The sequence below is a fragment of the Mus caroli genome, chromosome 11 (genome assembly GCF_900094665.2).
Source record: "Mus caroli chromosome 11, CAROLI_EIJ_v1.1, whole genome shotgun sequence".
In the NCBI taxonomy this organism is placed as follows: Eukaryota; Metazoa; Chordata; class Mammalia; order Rodentia; family Muridae; genus Mus; species Mus caroli.
In genome coordinates, this window is record NC_034580.1 from 45,772,961 (window position 1) to 45,800,957 (window position 27,997).

General features: G+C 43.3%; 1 protein-coding gene across 8 annotated transcripts; it reads right to left on the bottom strand.

The window, feature by feature from the left end:
- Positions 1-10,218: 10,218 nt before the first annotated feature.
- On the bottom strand, positions 10,219-27,876 carry Zfp2 (ZFP2 zinc finger protein). 8 transcript variants are annotated; one of them, XM_021177507.2, is made up of 6 exons: positions 27,793-27,867; positions 23,885-23,993; positions 22,352-22,478; positions 22,038-22,127; positions 17,660-17,727; positions 10,219-12,803 (listed from the first exon to the last, which is right to left on the bottom strand). In XM_021177507.2, the coding sequence occupies exon 6, from the start codon at positions 12,724-12,726 to the stop codon at positions 11,347-11,349; it is 1,380 nt and encodes a 459-aa protein (XP_021033166.1). In that variant the 5' UTR covers positions 12,727-12,803; positions 17,660-17,727; positions 22,038-22,127; positions 22,352-22,478; positions 23,885-23,993; positions 27,793-27,867; the 3' UTR covers positions 10,219-11,346. The 8 variants fall into 8 exon arrangements, 7 of the variants coding, with proteins under 7 accessions (XP_021033166.1, XP_021033164.1, XP_029339236.1 ...); XM_021177505.2 differs by having other exon boundaries at positions 22,308-22,478; XM_029483376.1 differs by having other exon boundaries at positions 10,337-12,803; positions 23,885-24,016; positions 27,793-27,876.
- Between the last annotated feature and the right edge of the window lie 121 nt (positions 27,877-27,997).

A 27,997-nucleotide genomic window follows, 5' to 3' on the forward strand; every position in this document is an offset into this window, starting at 1 on the left:
ATATATGATTTGAGATTGACACTTCTGGGATTGCTGGCCACCCTTTAGGATACAATGTCAGTGGCTCTGTCCTGGGCTTTAACGATGTCATTCTCTCACTTAGGGCACACACATATATAGGTTCAGGCATAGAGCAGAGAGTGGTGAAACGGAGTGACTCCTGCACTGCAGTTTTTGTGTGACTAGGGAAGGTGGTCCATCAAACAGAAAATATTCATTAGGAGTAAATGAAAGGACAGCAATGCTGACTTAGGGGTTTCAGAGTGAGAAGGGGCAGGGTGTTTGGGAAATTTTACTGTCCCAGGAAGAGCTCCCCACAAAGAATTTGGCTTAGGGTACTTGATGCTTAGCAAGACCAGCATGTTCACCAGGGACAAGGAAAGAAAAAAGGGCTCAAGATGACATTGTGTGTGACTGAGGTTCTGACCCCATGGTAAAAATGTGGATTTATTTTGTGTGTGATAGGAAAGCAATGGAAGTTTCAAGTGGACAGATGAACTTATCTGTGCAGACTATGGCCAGTTCTGGGCAGGACAGATTCAGGGTGAAAACTAGGAATGGTCGTAGAACAGTGACTTAGCATCTGTTGGCTTGATTCCTAACAATCAAAACTCATCCAAAACAACAGCAAAATAAATTAAAAATCCAGACTATGGAGTAGTTGAGGGAGAGAAAGGACAGTAGACTTGGAGTTTTCTGCAACAGCCAGTGTGTGGCATACCCTCCCTCCAGTATACACCTCTTGTAAGGCTGGGATGATCGGTTTTGTTCAGGGTGTAAGATTGTCTTTGTATTATTCAAATGGTGATTTCTGTACCAGCAGAGATCTGAGTACATCCCAGACACTGGAATTGTTAAGCCACACCTGTCTTAGTTGCTTTGTAAAAGCCTCTAACACCTTCTGATTGGTTTAATCAAGAGGTGAACAGCCTATGGCAAAGCAGGATATGATAGGTGGGACTTCCAGGCAGAGTTAGGAACTCTGGGAGGGAGCCTGAGGAGTGAGATTCCTCAATGAGACACAGAAGAGAGATTCTTCGGTCAGACTCGAGAGATGGAAGGGTCTCTATCCAGACAAGGAGGAAGACAGACATGGAAAACTGAGGAGAGGCAACCAGCGATGTGGCAGAGATTAGATTAATATAAATGGGTTAGTTTAAGTTATAAGAGCTAGTTGGGAACAGTTCCCCCAGGGACTAAATCCTTCATAATTAATAAAAAAATCTCCATGGCATTGGTGGGAAGCTTGTGGGTTACAGTTAACCCAATGGGTTATTTTCTATGACATTTGCTTTGAGAGCCTAGTGATTCCCCTAGGAGCTGTGGGTTCTGGATGGCAGACTAGTAAATTTAGACACCAGTTTTCAGATGTATCGACAATTAAATAGCATGTAGGACTAGCTGTGTTAGGCATTTCCCTAAGCACTTTATTATCTAAAACAACCAAGAGCAGTAAGGTTTACACCATTAAGAAAGGAGGAAACAGTCTCTAATTATGGAGCACCTTGAGCGAGGCCCCAGTAAGCAGGTGGGACCAGAGATCTCACCCCCGGTAATGAAGGAATATGAAGCATTCACCCTGTGTGTCTAGACTAGCTAGGAGGAGACACGTCTTCCAAAATCTTTGATGAAAGTAGTGAAACTTCCGTTTATCTGATTCACTCCTGCAGGGGCTAAGTGAAGTCATTAGGGAATTAATATCATATGGGTAGCCTTCCGTGTGTATGTGTGTGGGTGTGGTGCACTCACAGGCGCCTGCTGTGTATATCACACAGAGAGACATGCACAGCCTCTAAACAGCACTGACGTGTAGCTCAATTGGTAGAGTGCTTGCATGAGTATGTGATTTCCACACCTACTACGTGTAGCTCAATTGGTAGAGTGCTTGCATGAGTATGTGATTTCCACACCTACTACAACTGCAACTCAGGAAGTAGAGACAGGCGACAGATTGAGTTTAACAGCAGCCCGGATGAGACTGTCTTAAAGATTAAAGCAACTGAAAACACACTGTAGTGACCCCTTTCTCCTCAAATGGCTCTAGCTAGGATTCCCTTAGGAGCTTTCCTTACTGTTCCTAGCTTTCACCAGGCCACACCCATTTTCCTCATGCACTTTCTTTCATTAGGATCCAGGCTAAGAAAGAAAGGGGTTGGGGGACACCAAAACTATTTTCCTGTCTGTTATCCCTTTGAGCTCTGGATATGCAAATTAAAGTTTATATAGGACCAATCTGACTTCTTCAAGACTGGTTACTACTTAGTTCTTAGCGCTGTGCTGCAGAGCCTATCCATAAGATCTTTGCATTAGGGTGAAACACCTTCCTTTAGCTTCATTTCCTGTTACTTTGGCTGCTCTCAAATAACTAACCCCCCAGAATTTCCTAGATGTACTGTTTTTTTTGTGCGTGGGGGTTGCCATTTTTCATTGATCCCGTTGCTCTGCTATCAGTTGGCTCACTCCCTGGGGCACCCTGAAGTGGGGGCTACTTTTCAGGAGGGACCAGGGGTTCTCCATCCTATGTCTGTGAGTAGAAATGTTTGTAGTTAAGTTATTGTTCTAGTCAAATATGGTGGGCAGAGATGAACTCATGCCAACTAGTGTAAATATAGGCAAGTGCCCTACCTCAACTATATCCAAAGGAGTCAACTTTCAGGGCTGTTGGTGTTCAGTGTTACCTTGGATGATCTCAAGAAAGAGCCACTGTAGGATGAATCTAGGATTTTCAGAAGTAGCATGTGTTAGGGTCCAAGAATCGCGGAAGGAAGACCCCAGACTCAAATAATATGCCAGGGCAAATAAAGCGAAATAACCAGCATTAAGGGGTCAACCATGACTTGAGAGGCTCGCAGGCCCCTTTTATGCAGGAGCAGGGGGAATTTCCCAGAAGGAGTAGGTAACCTCTGATATGATTGCTAGGGGCAAAGCAGTGACAGTAGGCACCATTTTGATTGGTTGCTATGTTAGTTTCTTTATATGTGGTGATACCTTGAAGAGTTTTGGAAACCAGCTCAGTTCTGGCCTTGTTATCTCCTCCAGCTAAGTGTCTCGGGACCTCACTCAGCTCTGGATTTCTCCTCCCTAAGTCAGGGCGACACTTGAGTCAAGGCCATTGCCAGTGGCGACACTTGAGCAAAGACCATTGTCAGTGCTCATTGAGAAGCCCATCATGCCTTCTGGAGAACTGACTTGTTTTTATTCCCAAGTTTTTGAACCTTTCAGGTTCTCTGATGGACTGAACTCCCCACTTTGCAGAGCCTCTTCATTGTTACACAGGGGTGCCTTTAGTAAGCCAATTTCCACATACCAAAACATCTTATCTCATCTAGGAGTTTTCTGAGGGAACCATTATATTAGCAATTCTCAGACATACAATACTTTCTGGTTTGCCAGGTATGTCTTGGGACTAGGTTATGCCAAGCTTTAGTGATTCGTTCAGGAAGAGCAACTCCATAAATTTCAGGTAACAGCCATTATTTACAAAGGCTATTTCAAAGACTACTGGTGGCTTCTGGTCCTACCACTCCAGAATTCATGCCAGATACAGGTATGCTAAAATTCTGCTACACAGGCTGCCTTCCTTTTTTCCTTTCTTCAGGTAAAAGTATTTTTTTATTTGCCAGAGTAATTGTTGCCTCAGATGCTTGATGCCCCCTTCTACTAATCTAGGCCGAGTCCTTGAGGCTTCTAGCCGTCATTATAATCTTACCCAGGGCCTAGAGTTTTTTCAGCCTGGGACTTACTGCTGACTAAGCTCATCCTTTCTTGTTCTTTCTGATCACTAGCTGGCTGGTTCAACTTAGCTGTTCTGGCACAAACTCTTCTCCAAGCTGACTGATTCAATCTGGCTTCTCTCTCAGCTTCTCCTGAATTGCTGTACTTGGCAATCTGTCCTAATCTATTGGATCCTTCTCATTTTCTGGATTGTTCTGTCTTCACTGGTGTCTAGCTTGTTCTCCTCTGCAACTTTCTCTGTACATCTGGTAAATTGCCTTCTGTCTTTTTCCCCTCCCTGCATTGCCCCTTAATTAGCTTCTAAGCAGCATCCCCTTCCCCTCTCTTATCATGAGAGTTGGGCATATCTGATTCTGTCTAATCTTTCTCTGATTGATCTCTTTGCCTCTGAATTAGATATCACTTTTTAACATGGATGCTTCTTTCTACAAACTAACTTTACCTTCATAGTTTGGGATTAAAGGTGTACTAAGGGGCTGAGCCACACCACGACCAGAAATAGTTCTTTTCAGTAAATAGCACAATCTTGGCATTCACAGTGTGATCAAATATTCTGCAACAAGTTCAAGAACCAGATGTGGGCCTTCTTAGCAGCCAAATGTTGGAGGCTGTGGCACAAGAGCCATAAAGGCACAGGTAGGACCTTCCTTCCTGCCCCAGCTTATGGCCACCTTAGGATGCTGCCACAGAAGTTGTCAAAACAGTGATGCCTCAGCCTGCCGCTGTCCTTGGTGCTGATACATGATTTCCTGACTCAGCCTGCTGCCTTCTACAACAGCAGCCATCCACTCTGGCAGCACCTCCTCTCCAGCCTCCTTGAGCAGCTCCACAGAAGTGGTGCCTCAGTCAAAGTCACCTGTGGCTGGAAAGGGCTTCCTAACCCATGGTCCTGATGCAAGAAAAGGGAGATGAAAATAAGCCACCAATCCCTGAGCTTCCCACAAACAAACAAACAAACCCACTGTTGGGTCTGGAATGGCTGCACAAGGAGAGGTGTGACATAATTTGGAATTAAGAGGAGATGTACCCTCTGGTCCAATGACTGCTGCATTAATTAGCCAGGGTGAACTTGGAGACATCAAGGATAGAGGGTTAGAGCAGTCTCAAAAAGAAAAGGCATGGCTAGGAAAAAGTTAGTACTTAATTTTCCTAGTTACTTGAAGAATAGGATCTGAGAATGCCTAGAGATATACTAGAGCTAGCTGTTTTTCTTGCATAAACTTTAAAACTCGGTAAGAAATCATCTTAAACCTAGTAGTACGTCACCTCTCTGTTCCTACATGAATGCAGTTAAATAGACTGCTGTTCTCACCAGGAAACTACAAGAGCAGTGCCCAGTTACCTGTGAAGAGCAGGCTGTGTAAACATATAAGGAAATGTGCTTTTGCTTTGTATTTATTTTCTGTTTTAAGGAAGCAGGGGTAGAAACTAATGATCTGGGGTTCATAAAGTTAATGAAAATTTAAGAATTTCTAAAAGTATTAGTAATAATGATCAAAGCATTGATGATATAACTTTAGTAAATAAAAGACTGGGTTCAGACTCTCTGGTCAGGGGAAGGTTAAAGCATGAGAGGGAAGGAAAAAGAATGAGAAGGAAGAATGGTTAAGTCTCCTGGAACAGAGAGAGCACCTGAAGTGACAGCTTGCATCCACCACTGACTCCGAGTTATTATTGAATTAGCATCGCTCCCATTCCCACCTTTCCCAGGACACCCCTCACGCTAAGGGTGGACATCGGTAGACCACAAATCCCTGAAGAGAAACAACCACTAATCTATGGACAGAAAAACCCACCAATCCCTGAGTTCCCCAAGCTCAGGACTTGAAATCCCACGAAACCTCACTCTGGAAATCCCTATCCTTAAAAGTTGTCCCATAAGAAATCCTATATAACCCTCAAATAAATTTCTTTTATGAATGGGCTGCCTGGTGTGACTCTCATCCACCAAGAAGCAATGAAGAGAAGGGAAGAATAGAAGAAGGGGTGTGGGGCTGAGGTTCCTGAGCACCTCAGCTCAGCTGTGGTTACCCCCCATCCCCGTCGGGAGCTACACTGCCTCTACTGAGGAATCTTCCTCTCAGAGCTGTGTGGTTCCTGGGCTTTTATGTTTCAGGATGCCCCTTCCATTGGGACATTGTTCCTTGGGAAATCCAAGAGCTGTGTAGTCCCTGGGATCCAATGTCTCAGAATGCCCTTCCATTTTAGCTTCTCCCCTCATAGCTGTGTGGTTCCTGGACTTTGTTCTGAGTCCTAGGATACAATTTCACCCAAGCAGGAACACTTACAAATGAAGACCATTACTTGGGGGTGTTCTGCATTATGCAAGACAATTGATCGAATACAGAGAGACACTGAGGATAGATTTAGGCTTCTCAGCAACAGGGGGATCTGTTGTGGTAAATCTCTCCATCCCAAATATGCCCTGGCAATGAAAACATGACTCAGTTAATATGACTACATGCTGTGCGCCTAGATTGGGCAGATCTACCACTATACTACCATCTTCCACATTGATGAGACCCCTTAGCACTTGGGGTTTCTTCAGGCCATGTGCTTCTGCTCTGCTTTTCTTTTTCCTCCTCTGCATCCTCTCCCTCTTCCATTTTCTCCTTCTTCTCCCTCCTTCACGTTCTGTTCCACCTTCCCTTTTATCTGCCCAATCATCTGCTGTACTTTATTTTACAAATTAAGATGGGAAGCAGGTTTACAGGCTATCCACATTTCCCCCTTTCTGTCCAATTAAAATTATTTATCTCAGATATAATTGAACATAACTATTATTATTTTGTAATTTATAAAGTACAAGGAACTAACACCCAGTCCATCATCCTTGTTAATTAAACAGAACCTCTGTCATCTATCCTTATAGACTAACTTAAGACTATAGTTCTGCACCTGGCTATGTGTTGGTTTTAGATTGAATGCCATCTGAAAACCATCCTCTCAAATCTGTTCTTTGCAAAGTAGAAAGCCTATGACTATGTAGTTTTTCAACCCCATCAGAAATCCAAGAACAACTGGTATTAACTGAAAATATATAGGAAGCCTAGCACAGCTACCAAAACTTAGCCAATTTATAGAGACCGCTGGTCACTTGGACAGTCCCTTACTTCAACACGTTGGAGCATCGGTCTTCAGCCTACTGGCCAGGGTCATCTGACAGAGAAACAGGAATATTAAGGACTAGCCTACTCTGTCTCGGCAGAATCAAGCTGTCCTAACCTGTAATTGTGTCCTTTCTTTGGACAGTATTATGTCTGTAGATGAATGAGGCAATTCTTGCCTAGTGGCTATTTCACCACAACTGGAGTAACTCAAAGATGCTCAGTTTCTTCTTTGAATCCAAGACAGGGAAAGCTGTCAGGAGCAGACTGGTCTCAACAACAAGTGAATAAATAACATTAAATGTCACATTCTGTAAAGTTCTGATGTTTCTGAAAACCAACTATCTAGGTGAAGTAATCTGGACTTTTCTCTGTTACCTACTCTCAGCCATTTCTGATTAAAATAACTGAAAACCCCCTAACAATAAACTTAGAGCCATGAATTTCCTACTTGGCCCTTAACTCACAGGCTTAAATATCTCAGATCTGTTTATAATAACAGCAATAGAAGGACTGGGTCCAAGCCTTGTCCTTCAAAATTTTTAGTATCAAAGGCAACCTATAATAACCACATCCAGCCCCAAAGCTTTGGGAACTGGGACGACGACTCTTCATAACTTCTTCAAGCTGAATATGGGTGTTGAGATATTTTTGAAGGGAGAGGGAAGAGTAGGGAAATTGGGGAGTTGATTGGCCTTAAGATGGCCACACCAATGATTGTATTAGTCTCTGATGTCTGTGTTCTGACTAGATGCAGATGAAAAACCAAGACATCAGCAGTTTTCAGTAGGTCAGTTCAGCATATCTGATGATGAAATTCACCAAGACTCTATGTTCTGTAATATATAAATCTCAAAACAAAATTTTAGTATCATCAATATAACCTTTTTGTTTGATTCTCTGTAATCTAGTTCTCAGGGGGTCTCCCTCTATCAAATCTGATCCATAGAACTCTGGAAGGTATAAATACCTTAATCACCTTTTCCAAAAACACAAAGACAGACAAACCCTTTTCCCCAAATCAGCATAGCCTTCAGCCGGTAACCAGGAAAACCTGTAGCTTGCCCTCTGTCCCAGAGGAACAGTAAAACCACCACAATACTCAAAAATCACACACATTTTAGCCTATTTAGGCCTTTCTAATTTGTCATGTCAGGATATTAACCCAAAATTCCTGTGAAACCCACGTTAGACAGAACATGAGTCTCTACAGACTTTATTATATTTAAAACAATTTATTTACACTTCTATTTTCCTTTCCTTTCCCTCTTTTCCTTTCCTTACCTTTCCTCTTTCCTTTCCTTTTCTCTTTCCTTTCCCTTCCCTTCCTCTCCTCTCCTCTCCTCTCCTCTCCTCTCCTCTCCTTTCCTACTTATAAGAAGCAGCTTGTCAAACCAGGATTTAAACCCAAAATTCCAGGGGAGCCCACATTAGACAGAATATGAGTCTCCTGTAAGACTTATTAGAGCAATATATCTTTATACCATCTTTAAAGCAATTAATTTAAACTTCCATCACTATCTGCCTATAGGAAGCAGATAGTTATTGTTAAGCTCTCTGCCTAGAATAGCCATCCTATTATACCATCTATCTGCTGTGCTCTCTACCAGGAGCCACAGACATTTATTTAATTAATACCTATTATAATATCTATCTGTTATGCTCTCTATCTGGAGCCACAGACTTCTATTTAATTAATACCTGTTATAGTGTGTTATGCTCTCTACCTGGAGCCACAGACTTCTATTAATTAATACCTGATCATAGCAGGCAATTATCACTGCTCTCTTTACTTGGAGTCAGTGACTAATATTCCCTATCTAGTACTGAACCTTTATCTCAGGTTAGTTGAATTCAAATCAATACGTTGGGCTCCATTTTGTTGCGGTAAATCTCTCCATCCTAAATATGCCCCAGCAATGAAAACACGACTCAGTTAATATGATTACATGCTGTGTGCCTAGATTGGGCGGATCTACCACTACACTACCATCTTCCATATCTATGAAACCCCTTAGAAGTTGGGGTTTCTCCAGGCCACATGCTTTTGCTCTGCTTTTCTTCTTCCTCCTCCTCTGCATCCTCTCCTTCTTCCATTTCCTCCTTCTCCCCCACCTTCCACTCCACCTTCCCTTTTATCTGCCCAATCATCAGCTCTCTTTTATTTTACAAAGTAGGTGAGAAGCAGGTTTACAGGAAATCACCTGAGTGCTGACTCATTCCTTGTTCACAGCCACTCACAGAATGGAATTAACATCAAATATAATTAGCCCCAGGGCTATTCACAACAGGGATCAGCCTCTCAAGGACTGAACACCGATAGCTTCCTAGAAGCTCTTCTCATCGTTACAGAAAAGGTACCTCTAGCAATTTCCATGTACCAAATCTTATTCTGACCTATGGTTGTCTTGAAAGACCCATCACCTAAGCAATTCCCATCATCCAAGTCAAACTCTGCCATATGAGACTTTCAGGTTTGCCAGGCCCGTCTGGAGACCAAGTTATGCAGAGGTTCTAAGACTCCTTCAAAGAATAACCCCATAAAATCTCAGATAACAATCACTGACAAAAGGCTACTTCAAAGCTTAGGTGCCACTACTCCAGATTCAATGGTGCTGCTAAAATTCTGCCTCAATCACTGTCCCACAAAACATGTTGTTATGTTTACAATTATGAAACCCAAAATAGGAAATTCAAATCCCTCTGGACTCCTCTTGTTCAAATAGTCATATTTAATCAATGAACAATTTTCTGAGTTCTGTGTCATTATCAATTTGGTATCATTTCTCCCTTCATCACACTGCCACATTCATAGCTGCTGAGAAATTGAAAAATATATAAACTTAATCTTAGTTTTCTGATTATAGCTTGCAGAGGGCAAAAGGTAAGCACACAGATAAGCCCTGAAGTAAGACTGGAGAAGCAAAGCTGCTTTTTCCAAAGGGAGAAGATATTTGCTGTTTTCCTGAAATGCTGAAATGTAGTTTGCAACCTGGTAATCTTTTGCTAACTATAGAGACAAGCTCCACCTATATTCCTCAATATTGTTTGTTTTTCCTAGACTTCCCCTCCCCCAAAACTTGAGTATTGTTATAGGTCATAAAATTCATCGTTATGAATGATGCCTTGTCTCTTCTTGGACTAACCCGTCCCTGCCATCCAGAAAGCCTGCAGGGATTTTCCCACATATTTATCTCTTAGGACTCAGTCAATATGTGCTTAATAAACCTAATATTATCATGATGTATAAACTATCCCAGTGGTGGTTCTGAGTAGGTTTAGAATGGCAGATGTTTTATTAATTTGTGAATTCCTATGTCTATTAGTGTCTTAGGGTTTCTATTGCTGTGAGGAAATACCATGGCCAAGGCAACTTGTGGAGGAAAAGGTTTATTTGACTTACATGTCTATATCACTTTTCATCACCAAAGAAAGTCAGGACAGGAACTAAACAAGGCAGGAAACTAGAGGCAAGAGCTGATGCCATGGAGGAGTGCTGCTTGCTCAGCCTGCTTTCTGTATAGAACTCAGGACCATTCGCCAAGGGATGGCACCACCCACAAATGGCTGGATCCTCCCCTATAAATCACTAATTAGGAAAATGCCCTGCAGGTATGCTTATGGCCCAATCTTATAAAGGCATTTTCTTAATTGAGATTCCCTCTTCTTAGATGACTTTAGTTGACAATCAAGTTGCCATAATACTGTCCAGCACAATTAGTGTTCAATTCATCTGTAGATTTCTGTGACTCTCCAATAAGACACAAAGATATGTATTTGATTCCTAGATAATTAAAGATTATATTTAAGTCACATTGTCATCTAAATAGAGTAAATTTATTTAACAACAGTTTAATGACTATTAGCTGAGAATTCAAAACAGCATGCTATGGCATTAAAATATGCACAATTTATCTGCCACCCAGTAGCAACTAGCTTACATTTTAAGAGAGTTAGTAATTCAGGGATTTGAAGGACAGTAAGAGTCAGAGGTAGAAAACTTTAACCTAAAACACCCCCAAAATACTATGAAATAAAAGCATCTCCATAGCAAATACAACAGCAATTACCAAAAAATTCACTGAATCTTCGTGTTGGGCATTTTGGATAATATAGATCCTACAGACTTTGTATATCCCAAATCTCTCATTACTAGATAAAGGGCTCATGGGAGGTTAGAACTGGGTTGAATCAGATTTTTTGGCTGTCCAGTTAATCACTATCACATTGTCCATTCAATGTGAACTTTGTGATGCGCAAATCAGATTTCCCAGTGTGACACAATACAGCTTCATCTTTTATGTCATAGCTACTCAAATCTGAATCAAGGGTTCTCCACTTTCACATGGTTACTCTCTATGATTTTATCATGTGCTCTGCTATATTGTTCTTCAACTAAAAAGTTACCACCACATTAGTTATATTTACTAAGTATCTACATCAGTGTGACATCTGATTGGTATCAAAAGATTAAGCAAAATGAAGGAGTTGGCGAGAACTTTTCTCATGTATGAGTCCTTTGATGTCTTGTAAGGTTTGTACTCCTACTGAAGGATTTTCCACATTCATTGCACTTATAAGGTTTCTCTCCTGTATGTATCCTCTGGTGCACTATAAGGGATGAATTCTTAATGAAAGCTTTCCCACACTGATCACATTCATAGGGTTTTTCACCAGTATGAATCCTTTGATGTTCAATAAGATAGGCGCTTTGGCTGAATGCCTTTCCACATTCAGTGCACTCATAGGGCTTTTCTCCAGTGTGTAGAACTTGGTGTACAGTTAGGGATGATCTTCCAGTGAAATGCTTTCCACAGACCATACACTCATAAGGTTTCTCACCAGTGTGAATTCTGCGATGCTGAGTAAGGGAAGAATTCTTACTGAAAGCTTTTCCGCACTGATTACATTCAAAAGGTTTCACTCCAGAGTGAAGTCTCTGATGTTCTATAAGGTATGTACTTTGACTAAAGGACTTACCACACTTGTTACATTTGTAGGGCTTTTCTCCAGTGTGATTTCTCTGATGAAGAGTGAGAGTTGAGCTTTTACTAAAGGCTTTCCCACATTCACTGCATTCATAGGGTTTTTCTCCAGTGTGACTTCTCTGATGAACAATAAGATGCATGCTTTGGCTGAAGGCCTTACCACATTGGTTACATTCATAGGGTTTTTCTCCAGTATGAGTTCTCTGGTGCACTGTAAGATTCATGCTTTGTGTAAAAGCTTTCCCACAATCATGACATTTGTAGGGCTTCTCTCCAGTATGAATCCTTTCATGTTGAATAAGGGATGAATTCTTGCGGAATGCTTTCCCACACTCTCTGCACTGATAAGGTTTCTCTCCAGTATGAGTTCTTTGATGAACAGTAAGGTTCATACTCTGACTAAAGGCTTTCCCACACTCATTACATTTGTAGGGTTTTTCTCCCGTGTGAGTCCTTTGATGCACAGTGAGGGAGGAGCGTTCGATGAAATGCTTGTCACATACATTGCATGTGTAAGGTTTCTCCCCAGTGTGAATCCTCTGATGCTTAAGCAGGGATGAACTCTGCCTGAAGGTTTTCCCACACTCATCACAGCCATGTAGTTTCTTTTGTACAAACATTCTTGAAGTTTTCATTAACTCAGAATTTTGTTTAGAATCTTTTCTAGATGAATTCCAATTACAAGGTGTCACAGGAATGCTTTGTGGTGTATTAAGCATTGATCCCTCAATGGAAGGGTTCTCAGGTGTATTACCTCCACACACACTCTTCTCATTATAGATTTCCTTTTGGGCCACTGTCACTTGGCCCAGATATCTCTCCTGTTGCCCCTTTAACCAACAGGTAGGATCCCAGACAGCCCCCAAAGCTGAATGCCAGAGATCTTCCCTGTCCATTATGACCCCATAGGGCAAAATTCCAGTAATGGTGGACTTTGGAGTTGATTCTCTTGTTTCAAGTTTTGTCTCCCAGCCTGAAAAAGGAAAAAAATTCAGATGCATATTGATTCCTGTGCTAAGTGACTAGAAGCCACATGTGGTGGAGGGCCTAAGAGAATAAAGGTAGAATAACTGTTACCTATACTGAAGAGATTTTGAACAAAGGTCTTCAATTCCTAGAGAAATCTAAAAGTGAAGAACAATGTAGCAGTCCACAAAAGTGGAAGAACCAAGACAATGACAGATCCACTGCAGAAGTGGAGAGAAGGGGACACCTCATCCAGGAGGGACGGATCAATTGCTACTGTAGAACTCGGGGACAATACCCAGAAGAGACTGGCTAGGGAAAGCGGGTGAGGATGCTGTGCTCTATTTGATGATTACTTAATCCACTTGACAGAATTCAGAATCACCTGGCAAGGCCATATCAATGCAGGATTACCTAGACTGAGTTGACCTTTGGAGTGTTATTGTGATTCTACTAATCGATGTGAGAATGCTCATCTGGGCCTGCTCTTGGGCAGGGGATCCTGTATAAGAGGAGGATAGACAGGGAGCTGACCACTACCAAGCATGCATTCATTGTTCTCTTCTTCTGACTGCTGATGTAATGTGACCAGCTCCCTCAGCCACTTGCCACTGTTGTCTTCTCTATCAATAATGGACTTTACTGTGAGCTGTGAGTGAAATGAACACTTTCTAAGCTGCTTTTGTCAGAGTATTTCATCACAGCAACAGATAAGTAACTAAGACAGAAGTTGGTACTAGAAGTGGGACCTTTAGTGTGTTACTTGACTGCTATTCTTACGCCTTTGGACACATTTGTGGCTGAATGTGGAAGAATCTGGTACACTGAATGCAGGAAGCAGAGTTTAACTCATGCTGGGGAGAGCTTACAAGAGTGAGATAAAGATGGACCATATGGTTTCACAGGAAAACAAGGATTCTATCAGGGACTGGTCTAAGGGCCATTAGTGCTATACTTTGTTGAAATATCTGCCTTTATTCTGCCCATGTCCTGAGAATGTGAATAAACTGTATTCCAAGACAGTGGAGTAATTACTGTGGACAGTGGTAGGGTAAATTGAGCACACAAGGGCATCTAGGTTATGTCTTAGAAAAGAGATGGATTAAATACATTTTATAGCATGGTAATGAGCCTGTGGAGACAGGGGTAGGTTATGGTTTAAAATAGATTAGTTTTGGTATCATATTGACAAGGGGTAAAATTGGGAGCATCGTCATTGTTAACTTAATCTAGATTTATCTGGGAAGGAAGCCTCAATGAGGAATTGTTAGGTTGGGTGACCTAAGGACATGCCCATGGGGGATTATATTGATTACATTAATTGATGTCAGAAGACCTGTATAGACTGTGGATGAGATTGTTCCCTGGGCAGAGAATCCTTTATAAGGGGAATAGCTAGCTGAGTACTGGCAAGCCCTGTGCTGTGTTCATGTGACCAGCAGTCTCTGTCTTCTTCTACCGAGTTTTCTCTGCCATGATGGACTGTAACCTGGTAGTGTAAGCTGAAATACTTTCTTTCTGCCCTATGTCAGTTAAAGAAACCAAGATGCCTATCCATCTGGCATTCCTACTAGTAATTTCTTACAACTCTACACTAAATCAACCTAATGAAATATCAAAGCATGAAAATATTGTTGCCCTTCGAGTCACACATACAAGTTTATACTGAATTTTAACACTACCTTAATGGTTTACTTGTTTACTTCCATATGGACTTTTACAGATGTAAAGGAGGATAAAATTCTCGATAGTGAGTAAGACACTATATGTAAATTGCTCTTAGCTAATACCCGCATCTACAACAGAAAAACAGAATATATCTGAAGCTCCAACTCTTAATGGAGGATGACGCTGTCTTCCAGGCTTCTCCTCTTAGCCATTAAGCAGACAGTTCTACTCATAAATGCAATAGGCCTAAACATCCCTACTCTTGCCTCAAATTTCTTTCTATGAAGTTGAGAATTCGTGCTGAGCAGAGGAAGGTGAAGAGAATCTGCTGAACTGCTTGCTACAGGTAACTGAGCAGAAGAAAGGACCCCGAAGCTGCTCAAATTCCTAAGACCCCAGTTCGTATCACAGACAAAAAAGTCCAGGAGGCAGTGAGGAATGAGGACAGGAAACTGGAGCCTGAGTACCAGCTTTAGGGCTGTCAATCAGAGTTAACAGCAGAGATTAACATGGGGGAAACAGAAAACCAAAGGCCGAGAATCAAGAAATATACACAACAGGGCTTTCCCTTTCCGTGTTGATCTGCTCTAATAAATAAAAAGAAATCAGAAGTCAAGCAGGAATTACCACCAAATATATGTCCTAAAGAACTCTGCAGAGAATGTCTATCTCGTGGTATTAGCACGCAATATGAGCTGGCAGTGGTCTCTTGCTCCATCTCACTCTGGCAGCATCCAGTTATCCAATTCAAGTTCTTTGAGAAGTGTGAATTGCTACCCAAAATCCAACAAAAAAAAATCCAGGAGAAAATCTTTAGCACAGACAAATGGTGCCACCGTAAAGAAGAGCCAGAGAAGGGAATTGTGACAGCTGACCTTGACTGTCAACTTGACTGCACTGGGGCCACTCTCATCATGGAAACGGCAACATTTTGTCCTTACTGGAATAGATTCTTTTTCTGATTATGGGTTTGCCTTTCCTGTATGGAATGCTGCCAGCAGTGCCATTTGTAGACTGACAGAAAGCATTGTTCACTGTGATGCTATTCAATATAGCATTGGTTCTAACCGAGGAACACATTGGCAGAGAAGTGTGACAGTGGGCCTATGCTCATGGAATCCATGATCCTTAAGCAGCTGGTCTGAGAGAAGGATGGGATTGCCTTTTGAAGACACAGTTATAGTGCCAATTAGGGAGCAGCAGCCTGGACGGCTGGAAGAAGGTGTATGCTTTTAGTCTTCACCCAATATGTAGTACTTCCACAGAATTCACTGGTCCAGGAATCAAGTGGAGGGAGGAATGGGAATAGTTCCACTCATTATCAACCCTAGTGATCCGCTTGAAAAAAGCTTGCATCCTGTTCCTATGGTTCCTATGACCTTAAGTTCTGCTGGCTCAGAAGTTTTGGTTCCAGATGGGGCTGCGCTCCTGCCAGGACACAACAGAACTCCACTGAACTGGAATCTCAAACTCATCCCCTGGCCACTTTGGGTTTCTGATCCTCTTAAGCCAACAGGCTAGGAAAGGAAGAAGAGCGTTAGGAGGGGCGGCTGGTCCAGATTACCAGGAAGAAATTGAATTGCTTTTCTACAATGGAGGTAAGAAAGATTAAGTCTGGAGTGCAGGAGATCCTTCAGGGTGTGTCTTGGTGCTACCAGGGTTGGTGATTAAAATCAGTGAGAAACTAAAACAACCCAATCCAGGCAGGGGGACAAAGGGTCCAGACCCTCAGGAATGAAGGTATGGGTCACTCCTCCAGGAAAAGAACCAAGACCTGCTGAGGTGCAGAATGGGTAGTTAGGCCACGAGATAGAAAAACAAATTACAATTGACATGAGTGTTTCTTTTCTATCTTGTTAAGGATGAGTTTGTGCATATATACATATATATTAATTGATATTTGTGTTTCTTTTATTTCTTTATCATATAATATCAATTGAGATAATATTAATGGTTATCATATGTAAGTTATGAGACACTAAAAGACCATCCATTCTTCAGGGGATATTGCCACCTATAATACATTTATGGTTAAAGTTGGTGTGGTTACATCTTGTTAAGTGGAATTACGACCTCATTATCATTTTCAATTGGTAACTGGCCACGATGTGATTGTGTGTCAAGTTGACAAGGAATAGACTTGTGATGGCTAATCCTGGTTGTCAACTTTACGACATCTGTAATGACTAAACCCCGACAGCTGGGCATATCTGTGGGGGGAGTTATTTGATTGGATCCTTTGAAGTGGGAAGACAAATTTGGGCCACCTGCAGTAGGGTCCCTCCCCCCTAAATATGGGCCGCAGTGGGTGGCAGTCCACACAAAAGGACGTGGAGGAAGGAAGCGTCTGCCTGCTTGCTCTCACTCTCACTAACAGCTCAGCTGTCCTGCTCCCAGGGCATCCCTGTACTGGTATCAGAACCTACTTCTTTGCGATTCCAGTACAGATTGAAGAGCAGCTGGCACACCCAGACTCACGGATTTTTGGCCTTTTCTTTAAGAGACAGCCATTGCTGGACCAGAGCCTGTATACCGCCCTAATAAATCTCCTTCCATTTCTCTAGAGAACCGTGACTACTATAGAAATTATCACAAGTCAGAATAGTGCTCAGTGCTGGGGAGAGGTGAGTGCTTGCCTGGGATGCTTGGTCTTGGTCTAGGTTCTGGACCCTGGGCATCTGCTTTCTTTATTCTTCACTAATTTTCATCATCACCAACTACAAAGAAAAGCAGGAGGGCAGAGTGGTTAGGTAATAACTCTGGGCCAGATTACCTATCCTGCTCATATTTGATTCCAACCACTATTAGCTGTGTGATTTTATGAAGGCTTCTTAACTTTTGTGTGTGCCAGGCTCCTCATCTGTTAAATGGTACTCATCTTTGAGTGTTTATATAAGAAAAAAAATAGTAAAGCGTTAATTCATTAAAGGTGTCATAGAATATGCATTGTGTCAAATAGCATATGCTTTATAAATCCTTCTGTGTGTGTATATATATACATTTCGGAAACCAAAAGGGGGAAAAAATAAATCATGTTATTCTGCAAAATTGCTAACAGGTTTTTTTAAAACTGAGAATACCATTAAAGAGCTTAGTAAGGTTCAATATATTCTTTATTATATTTAGATGCCTAATTTAAATGTAAATTCTGAAGGCTTAACTCTTAAGAAAAAGAAAAACAAAAAGGTTACCTACAAAGTTTTAAAACCCGGCCTAGGAGATCCTCTCAGGAGCACAGGATGCTCAAAGACAACGCGCCAGGCCTGCAAAGGTGAGGAGAGAGACATGTGACTTGAGACGTGAACTCAGCCATCACTGCGAATGCACAGCAACCAAGACACACCTCTGCAGTCAGACATTTCCCCTCCACCATGACACCACTGAACAGGTGACCTGACAGTGATCTGCTCTGCACCGCACTCACTGTCCTCCCTGGCTTTCATCCTGTTTTCTTTCCTAGCTCTTCAGTTTCTCCTTCTCTAGAGGATAATTCAGATCCATTCCCCGAAGAACACAGCAGAGGGCCTCTTCTCTTCCTTCTTCCCTTCTGTCTAGCCTTGATGAAACGTCAGGCTGCACTTGCTTCTGTACTCTCCCCAGCACAGCCCCTTAGCAGGGAACACGTTCTTCCCTGGGTCACACGTGGCTTCCCAGTTACTTCCCAGTGGCCCACAGGCACTTTATCTTTTCTTACTTGACACTGCTGTATTCTTTCTGATTTTCCTTTTTCCATGACCCAGCTCCTTCCTCATCCCCGGGCAGGCTTCTGTAATCTGTGTGGGAGCACTCTGGCCTTTGGTTCTATCCTGATCATTTTCCAGTTTGCGCTGGTATCAATTTCACAGATATGGTTACAGTTCTCAAACCTACAGCAACCTGACTTCTAGAAGTTCTACTTAATGCCATCCAATATTCACTCAACAAATATCATCAAATATTGACTCTGGCAGGCAGCGAGTTAGGCATATAATGAAACCGCATGCCTGCAGACAGATAGACAGACAGACAGACGTCTCAGAAGACAGGGAAATAACAGTGTGCACTTCAAATCATAAACAGCTGAGGCAGCTTTTGGATCCTTCCCGATGGAAAAGTCTGAAAGAAGGTAAAGGGGTGGGGTGGGAAATCGTCATCCAAAGCATGGGGCTCAGGATGCAGCGGAGTGGGAAAGCTTGTGCTCGGATGTGAGAGGTGAGGATTGATCTCTAGAACCGCCAGCAAACACTTCCATCCATGCCTCTAGAAACCTCAGCACATGACAGCGGGATGAGCAAAAAAGAACCCTAGACAAATGTGCTAAATCTGGGGAGTACAGAAATACATCACTACATGTCTATACCAACAAACTCCAAAACTACCGAAACGCTAACATTCCTAAAGCAAGAAAAGTCCATGCACTGCTGACAAAGGGAACAGGAGCCCTGGAGATGGCTCTGCAAGCGTGAGGACTGAGGTCCAATCCCAGCACCCACATAGACAGCTGAGCATGGGCGTTTGTGCCTATAGTCCCAGTGCTACGGGAGTCACACACAGAACTGCTGTGGCTTGCTAGCTGCCAGCCTGGCTCCAGGTTCAGAGACCCTATCTAAAGGGAACAAGGCAGACTGGTAAAGCAGGACACTGGATGTCTTCTGGCCTCCAGTGAGCATACCACCACACACATGTGTGTATGCACCACACACAAATGCATGTGTCACACACACGCACCCACACCATACACAAGTGTATATACCACACACATGTGCATACATCAACCCAAGTCAATAGACGAGAGAGACAGAGAGAGACAGAGAGAGAGAGAGAGAGAGAGAGAGAGAGAGAGAGAGAGAGAAAAGCAATGCAGAAATAGAAAATCTCCAAGCAGAAAATATGTGTTTTTTCCTCTGGAGTTAAAGAACTATATTTTGAGGACTCTTTTTGCTCAAGGCTCTCTCCCCTTTAGAAGAGCAATCCCCTACATCAGAGCCTTGGTCCTTGCTGTTCCCCACGCCAGAATACTATCCTAGACCTAGGTAGAGAGAATCTCTGTGAACCCTTTGGAAGCATCAACTGTCAATAAAAAGCTGATGGCCGATTAGCAAGTCAGCAAATAGAAGGGGGGAGTTCTAGTAGAAAGACAGGAGCTCTGAGGAGTCAGTCAGGCATGGGACATTCGTCACTTGGACTCGGAGGAGATGGACATATGAAACTGAGGAGCAGTAACCAGCCACATGGCACACATAGAAAACAATACAATGAACAGATTGTGAAAGCTGTGAGCTAGTCAGGACCAAGCTTATGGCCTAGGCATTTATTAGTAAATAATTAAGTCTGCGTCATTACTTGGGCACTAGGGTGCTGGTAGAAAACAGCCTGGCTACAGACCTATGGCTTTATTTAAGCATCTCTGTTCAGAGTCTGTTCAAAGTGGATCTAACCTGGCTCTAGGCTGCTTTCTCTTTCCACCCACTCACTGTCGGTGCTGCTCCCGCCTCATTAACTGCTTTCTTCTCTCTGCCTTCTGCCACGTCTCACCCTTCTCTGTTAATGTACTATGTTCTTAACTAGAACATGAGCTCAAGGAAATTCTGCCTTCGTTGTTTTCTTGCTATAATCCCAGTGCCAGAAAGACTGCCTAAGACTGTTTGTTATTTACAAACAATAAACGTAAGTAGCAAGAGTAATCAACGCCACAGAAATCCATAATGAAAGCAATTAAGCTCCCTAAAGGGATCATATTATATCAGATAAGTGAGCATTACAAGCATAAAACGGGATTAAAGTTGTACAACAAGCAGCAAGACCTCTAAATGCATATACCCTTCAACCCAGTGAGTCATCTTTTAGAGTCTTGTTCTCAAGGAAACTCACTAAAAGCCAGCAGTAGTGGTCAGGACATTTTATTCATGTTGTAAAAATTAAGCATTCATAAAGATTTTTTTTGTGAATTTCTTCATGCAAATACCAGATGGGCAACTTCTGCATGGTGATATAAAGATAAGAATACAGAATAACAACAACACAGCCCAGTAGCCAGGATTTTTCCACTTTGCAAAAACTCATTTACAGATGGTTCCCCCACCAAGGTATACACTGTTTGTTTATCATTTCCTTTTGTCTATACCTATAAAAGTTGTAACAGCTCCCTTTTCTTCAGAAAGTACATTCAGGGTAACTGCTATACCTATACTCAGAGTGTCTGTTTTCCTGTTTCCTTGCTGAACTGCACAAACAGATGCCTCTAAGCATCTGCAGAGGCCCCCAGGGAAAGGCCAGCACATAAATGACAGTGAGACAATGGCCAGTCTCTCCCCAGCTTCCTTGGTGCATTGATAATCTTGTAAGTCTGAATCCACAGAAATGAGAGAAAAATGAACACATCTGACGCTCACCCAGAATCTCTGGCTGCAGACACTTGTGTGTTGTGCACAAGCACAGGCTTTGCTGGGCCACTTCTGATCTCACTGATTTAACACGCCACCCCTGAGTACCCCAGCATCTTCTGAGGACATTTTTCCAACAAGTCACATGGAAGGGACAATGGCAAGACAATCGCCATTAATGTAGTACTTCATCCTTTTGTTTTTGAGGCAGGGCTGATGTCGGGTGTCTCCACCACTCTCCATCTTATTGTCTGAGACTGGGTCTCTGACTGAACCTGGTGCTCACCCACTTGTCTACAGTAGCTGGTCAGAGAGCCCCAGGATTCTTCCTGTCTCTGCCTCCTCACTGCTGAGTTACGGGTGTGTGAGGCCTATACTCTACAGGCATGGCTTCTGAGTGAACACTGGGAGTAGAACTCGGGTTTTCATGCTTACCCAGCAAGCATGTTACCAACAGAGACATGTCTAGGTCCCATGCTCACTCTCTAGCTTTAAAAAAATATATTTTATAAGAATGGAGCTAGAAATGTGGGAAAGGCAAGATATAAAATGTGTTTTCTGCAGAGAAAAGCTAATGATATCACCTCACAGAGAACTCTCAGCTGTGAGGGAGACTGACCAAGGCACAAGCATGAAGAGCTACTGGGCAGGGAATAAATTGATGGTGGACACAGATGAGACTTTTAGAGAAGAAAATAGGATGTGTAAGATGTACAGCTGTTAGAATGGCAAACAAAAGTAACAGTCATTTCTCACTTTTTAAAATATGAAGCCTATTCAAAATTCCTATCAAGGAAGGAAGAAAGGAAAGCTCTCAAATGTTTACATATACAAGGGGAAGGAAGCTAGGAATAGAGGTTAGGCCTAGGAACAAAGACAGTAAAGGGAGGTGTTTCAGTCAGGGACAGACTTAACTGAACACAGATGGAGACAGAGGGGAAACAGCCACTGCTAACGTTTCCAGTGCTCAGTGGCTCCAGGCACTGTACAAGTGCTACATGTGTAGTTACTCAAGCCTCACAACGCGCGCCATCCCCTCGTGCAAGACCAGGACATAAGCTTGAGTGACAGAGGACAACTCTCATTGGCACAGTGGCACTGTCTTCATAAAATACACATCTGTAGGAGCTGGTCTTTCTAGAGACCCCACAATCCTGTTCACACTTCCTAGTAAGACACACACATGACAGTCCTTGCATCCTGACACCTACCCAGAGAGATGCAACCTGGGAATTCTCCTTTTCTCGGGGTCAGTTCTTGTTCCAGCTCCAAGATCACATTTGGTTTGGACGGCTGATACCCTGCTTGGGAAGAGGGAGACCAGGTTTGGGTTCTGACCTCAGTCAGCACGCACCCTCTGCACTGTTCTAATTTCCCCCTTGTCATGTTCTCCATTATCTACAGACTTTCCACTGTGAGAGAGGGGCACTAAAGCATTATCCTGAACAATGCCCTACAAGAGCAGGGTTTTCAAGTCAAACCTGTGTCTTCCATATTGCAGGTGGCTGAAGGTGGGGGTGCTCACCCAGGGAGAGCAGGGCGCTACAGTTCTCCAGCATCCCTCTGCCATTCAGGTTCCTCTGTGCAGAATATAGCTGCATCGACCCCTCCCAAGTGAAGTCCTCAGACACATCTTTGTATGTCAGTAACTCCTGAAAATACAAAATTCTCCTTGAGAAGACACCAAGCAGGACCGAAGGATGAAGGTATAGGCTACATTTCTGACCAAAGCAAAATATGTGTAACAAATGACAGACATTATGAGCCTGAGGAGAAAATAACACAGAGTGGTTTGAGAGTTGTGGTAGTTTCCTTTCATGTTTCTATAACAAAATACTCTGGCAAAAACAACTTAAAGGAGAAAGGACTTATTTTGGCTCACCGTTCAGGGGTGCCGACCATCATGCTGCAAAAGACAAGGTGGCAGCAGCAAGAAGCAGCTGGTCACGTGACATTCACATTTTTTTGGAAGCAGAGAGGGATGAATGCCTACTGCTCAGCTCCCTTTCTCCTCGCACAGCCCAGGGTCCTGCCTAGGGAATGGTGCCGCCCACTATGGGAGGATCTTCTTACTTCAACCAAATCAAGATGGCATCCCAAAAGCCCATCTCCCAGGTGATTCCAGATTCTGTTAAGGTGACAATTAACACTGACGATCTCAGGAACCAAGGATAGGGAACCAAGGTACACATAAGTTTGTCCTGAGGTGGTTTGACCCCAAAGGCTCAAGTGTTAGAAGCTTGGTCCCCCTGTGGCAATGTTTAAGAGGCTGTAGGAAGACTGGGGAAGATGGAGCAGTAGCTAAGAGGGAGCAAAGCAAACAAGCAGAGCTGAGTTAAGATCCTGAGGACTCAGATAAAAGGACTCATACGTTACTGGTTAGCTAACACAGCTTGAATGATGAGCTTCTGGTTCAGTGAGAGACCTTGTCTAAACATAGAAATATCATGAAGTGATAGAGGAAAATATCTCTGACCTCTTCTGGCTTCTGCAAACATAAGCATGGGCATGTACATCTAAACACACACACACACACACACACACACACACAGAGAAAGAGAGAGAGAGAGAGAGAGAGAGAGAGAGAGAGAGAGAGATGCAGTCTTCACCGTTGCTAAACAGAAGCCAGTGCTGTAAGATTTAACCATGCTGTGTACATGGCAGACTCTCAATCCCCACCATGGAGGAGCGACATGACACATAACTGCTAAGACGGACTCCATATTGAAACATGTACCTGCATCACAGCAAATCCTCTGTGACATCCTTTCCCAGACCATGAGATGGGTGGACACTTCCTCCTTCTCATAGCCCTGACCGTCCCTTTCCTAGGCTTTTCTGACTCTTGACCATCCATAAGCCCTAGAAGCACCGATCCACCTCTCCTGTGACCTTGGTCCCCTCTCTAGACTTTGAGTGCCATTCAAGAACTCCAGTGGCAGCTGAGAACACAGGTGAGGGACAGCGAAGGGACCCAATACTCTGACACATCTCTGTCCTCTGTAATCAAGTCCATTCTCATTGTGGGAGTAAAAGATGTCTGACAATGATGTCTCACCTGAGCTGCCAATGGCAGAGGCCTAACAGCCATTGCCTTCCTTCTTCCTGGGAGGCCTTCTTAGAAAATGTGCAGTTTCTAGGGACGGCAAGGAAGCCATGAGAGACTCCTGCTGCAACAAAAATAAAATTCCTACAAATAAATAAGCATGTGATGTCGACACATATACAGTTAAATATTTTACCTATAAACTTTCAAGCTTACTTAGTATATAAACAAATGGAGAGGCATGCTCTATTCCTGAGAAGGATGGCTCAGGATTCTAAACTATTAGTCCTTGACCTGAATTTATACACTTGATACATTCCTAATCAGGTTATAAACCTCAATGACAGTATTTTAAAGTTAATTATGGAAAAATTATTAGCTAATCATGTTGTATAACTTTTTTTTGCTTTATTTGTGTATCAGTAAGTGATCTGACAGCATGTATGTATGTGTGCCACGTTTGTGTCCGGTATTGGAGGAGGTGGGAAGAGGGTATTTGATCCCCTGAAATTGGCATAAAAGATAGTTTTAAGTCACAGTGTGGGTGCTGGGAACAAAACCTGGGTCCTCTACAAGAGCAGCAAGGAATCTTAGCCACTAAGCCATGTCTCTAGCCTTTTAAAAGAAATCTGGTTAAGACAAACACCAGATGTTCTCACTCATGTGGAAGCTGAATATGTTGATCTCATTGAAGCAGAAAGTATGTAGTGGATACCGGACACTGAGAAGGGTAGGCAGGCACAGAGAGAGGTTAGTTACCAGGCACAGGGATAAAGTTAAGCAAGGGACATATCTTTTAACCTTCCACAGCACAAAAGGTCAGCTATAATTAATTCACATCAGCCTATTTTTAAATTAGCAAGGAATTTTCATTTTTTTTGATTGTGTATATGTATGTGTGGTATGTTCACATGTATTTGTGGACATATAGAGATACGTGTGTGTGTGTGTGTGTGTGTGTGTGTATTTGGTGTCCTGCCTTATTCCTTGAGACAGTCTCTGAACCTGGATTTTGGCTCCTGGACAGCAAACTCCAGTAATCCTCCTGCCTCTGTGCTTCACCTCCCCAGCACTGGAGTTCATCTAAAGCTCTCCCAGATTCTTGCATGGGCGTTGCCTCTGAATTCACGTTGTCACACATGCACAGAAGCACTTCTCCCAACCCAGCCAGCTCTTCACTTTCCCTTTTCATTTTTTGAGACAGGGTCTCACACAGCCCAGGCTGGCCATGAACATGTTGTGTAATGGACAATGACCTTGATCCCCTGCCTTTGGCTCCCAGCTGCCAAGGTTACACTCAGCTGAAGAAAGCATCTTCAATGCTCCCAACACAAAGAAATGGATTATGCTAATTTGTCTCATTTGACCAGATACAATATAATCAAATTGTAACACTACCACATAAGCATATGCACATTGTTTCAATTCAACACTAACAGTCATGAAAAAGAACTTGTCCACCAGAATTTTAAATGACATTAACTAGAACACAGCTGTCTGAGGGTTACTGTTGCTGCAATGAGGCATCAAGACCAAGGCTTGGGGAGCAAAGCCTTTATTTGGCTTACACTTCCATATCACTGTTCATCATCAAAGGAAGTCAGGACAGGAACTCAAACAGGGCAGGGACCTGAAGGCAGGAGCTGATGCAGAGGCCATGCAGGAACACTGCTTATTGCCATGCTCAGACTGCTTTCTTATAGAACCCAAGATCACCAGCCCAGAGATAGCACACACACAATGTACTGGGCCCTCCCTTCTCAATCACTAATTAAGAAATGCCCTGCAGCCAGATCTTATGGAGGCATTTTCTCAGTTGAGGCTCCCTCCTTTTGGATAACTCTAATCTGTGTCAAGTTGATACAAACCAACACTATTACTGAAGAACCTCTGACAAATTAAGTATCTTGTCAACATCAACTATGAGAACAGTGGCATGCTAAGCAATCTGAGAACAGCTGTAAATACAACAGGCAGACTCTACCACCACCACCGCCCCTACCCCCCCCCCGCCCCCGGATGTTACAGACCAACAGGGAACACCAATGCACAATTGCAAATCCTAGCAGTGCAAGCGGTTCAGGAAAAAAAGCATGCATATATAGGAATTCAGGAATAATTCATTGAGTTATTATAGCTCAGTAGAGGCCCTGGATTTGACCCCTACTACAGTAACGGCAGAGGGGTGGGCTGGGTGGACTGAGGATATGAGAAAGTTGGCACTATCAAGAAAGGATTCAATATACAATAACACATAGCAAGGGTTGTCATTTGGAAAAGAATAGAGATGCAAAAACAGAATGAGAGTTCTACTAGAAAGTATAAATGAACATCTTCGTGATGAAGTGAAACAGAAGGCCTCTCTAATTATGGTAAACATGGTGGAAGTGGAGGAGGAGGGAGCTGGCCCTGGGGAATGGCTTAGCACTGGGCAAGCATGAGGACCAGAAAGCAAGCAGGAGGATGAAATGCCCGAGGGCTTGGAGGAAGATGGAGGATGCTTCTCGGCACTGACCTCAGGTCTTCACCTGAATGTGCATATATGTGCACCTGTTCCCATGCATACATGCAGCCATGGATACATACAAGTGAAATGTAAAACGGTTTATATGACTATAGCAATATGCAACTTTTCTGTAGATTCATCTGTTTGTGCAACAGATGCAAAAGTTAGGAATAAAATGAGCTGGAGTTTAGCATAAGGGTATTATTTGAAGGAGGGTCTTCTCACTAAGTAGCCTTGGCTGGCCCAGACTCTATGTGGAGCAGGGTGGCCTCAAACTCATCCCCCTGCCTCTGTGGGATTCAAGGCACACACTACCACACCTAGCTTGCACCTCTCCAAAGCTTAAGAGACTACTAGCACTTCCAGTTGATGTGGGGCGTCAGTCACTCTTAACACTGCAACCATCTTTAGAAACTGCTACTTTTCTGGAAAGAATAAGACAGGAGATGCCCAAAGGTCTAATTATAACATTGACCTAGAAATTTCACTACAAGGTTTTGTGGAAAGAGGCAAAACAAAGAATGACATAACTGTGCCATTTACAATGTTAAAATAAAAACAAAACGCAACAAAACCAAAAAAGCCCAAAGGTCCAAAGGGAACATGAGCTTTGGCAGTCAGTCATACTTTCCCTATCATTCGTGAAAATGACAGCTTTAACTGCTCTTAAAAATTAGTGTCTTAAGGCTATTCTCATCTCCATTGGGTGGTGGTTTAGATGCACTTCAAGCATCTTACAAAATGCCTTTTGTAACTCCATTTTTAAAAGTGAATGGAGGAAAGGCACCAACATCCTGTTTTTTTTGTTTTTGTTTTTTTCTTTTGGAAGCAAAAGGCTTCTATTTATACATATAACACAATACATGGACTTTAGGACAAATTTCGAATGATTTCGCTCGTACATTTTCTAGTTGACCAATAATGACCAATAATGAACTTAAAGAGAGGGTGGGCACGTTCTCGCTTAGTCGGGACCCATTTTACAAGCTCCTCCTTCGCCCCCCCCCCCCGCCCCCAGGCAGAGGGCGGGTCCCCAGCAGCGGTGTACACAATGGACAGAGCCCCGGACTGTGGTCCCGCGCCCTGCCAAGCTTCAGAGAGCGGGTCTACCACGCATTCATAGTGCATACCGAACCAGAGCTGCTCGGCCAGGTAGAGCTGGAGAGCAGTCGGGCGCGAATGACGCCGGGGTACGGGGGATACCGAGCTGGGGGTCTCGGTTAGGGTGTCCTGCGGCCTGGCGCGCGCGTGAGCTGCGCACCTGCGACTTCGTGCTCCTTGCGGACGAAGGATCACCTTTTGCCTGGCCGGATCTGCCCTCGGGCTGCAGAGTTTGGCACCAGAGCCCCGGGCTCCCAGTGGGAACGCCTCCGCCTCCCGCCCGTGGACCACCCGCCCGAGGAAGCGCACTCACCACAGTCACTGAAGAAGCCAGAGGCTGGCGGCACAGGCAGCCGCACTCGGCGCGCGGGACTACATTTCCCACAAGACCATGAGCCCTCGACAGGGCTTCCAGTTGCGCAGGCGCAACCGCAGGGCTGCGGGCCAGCGATTGCTCCCCTAGTGCTCAGGCAAGGTTTGCCACCTTAAGCTTATTTTCTTAAAGAAACTGGTTCTAG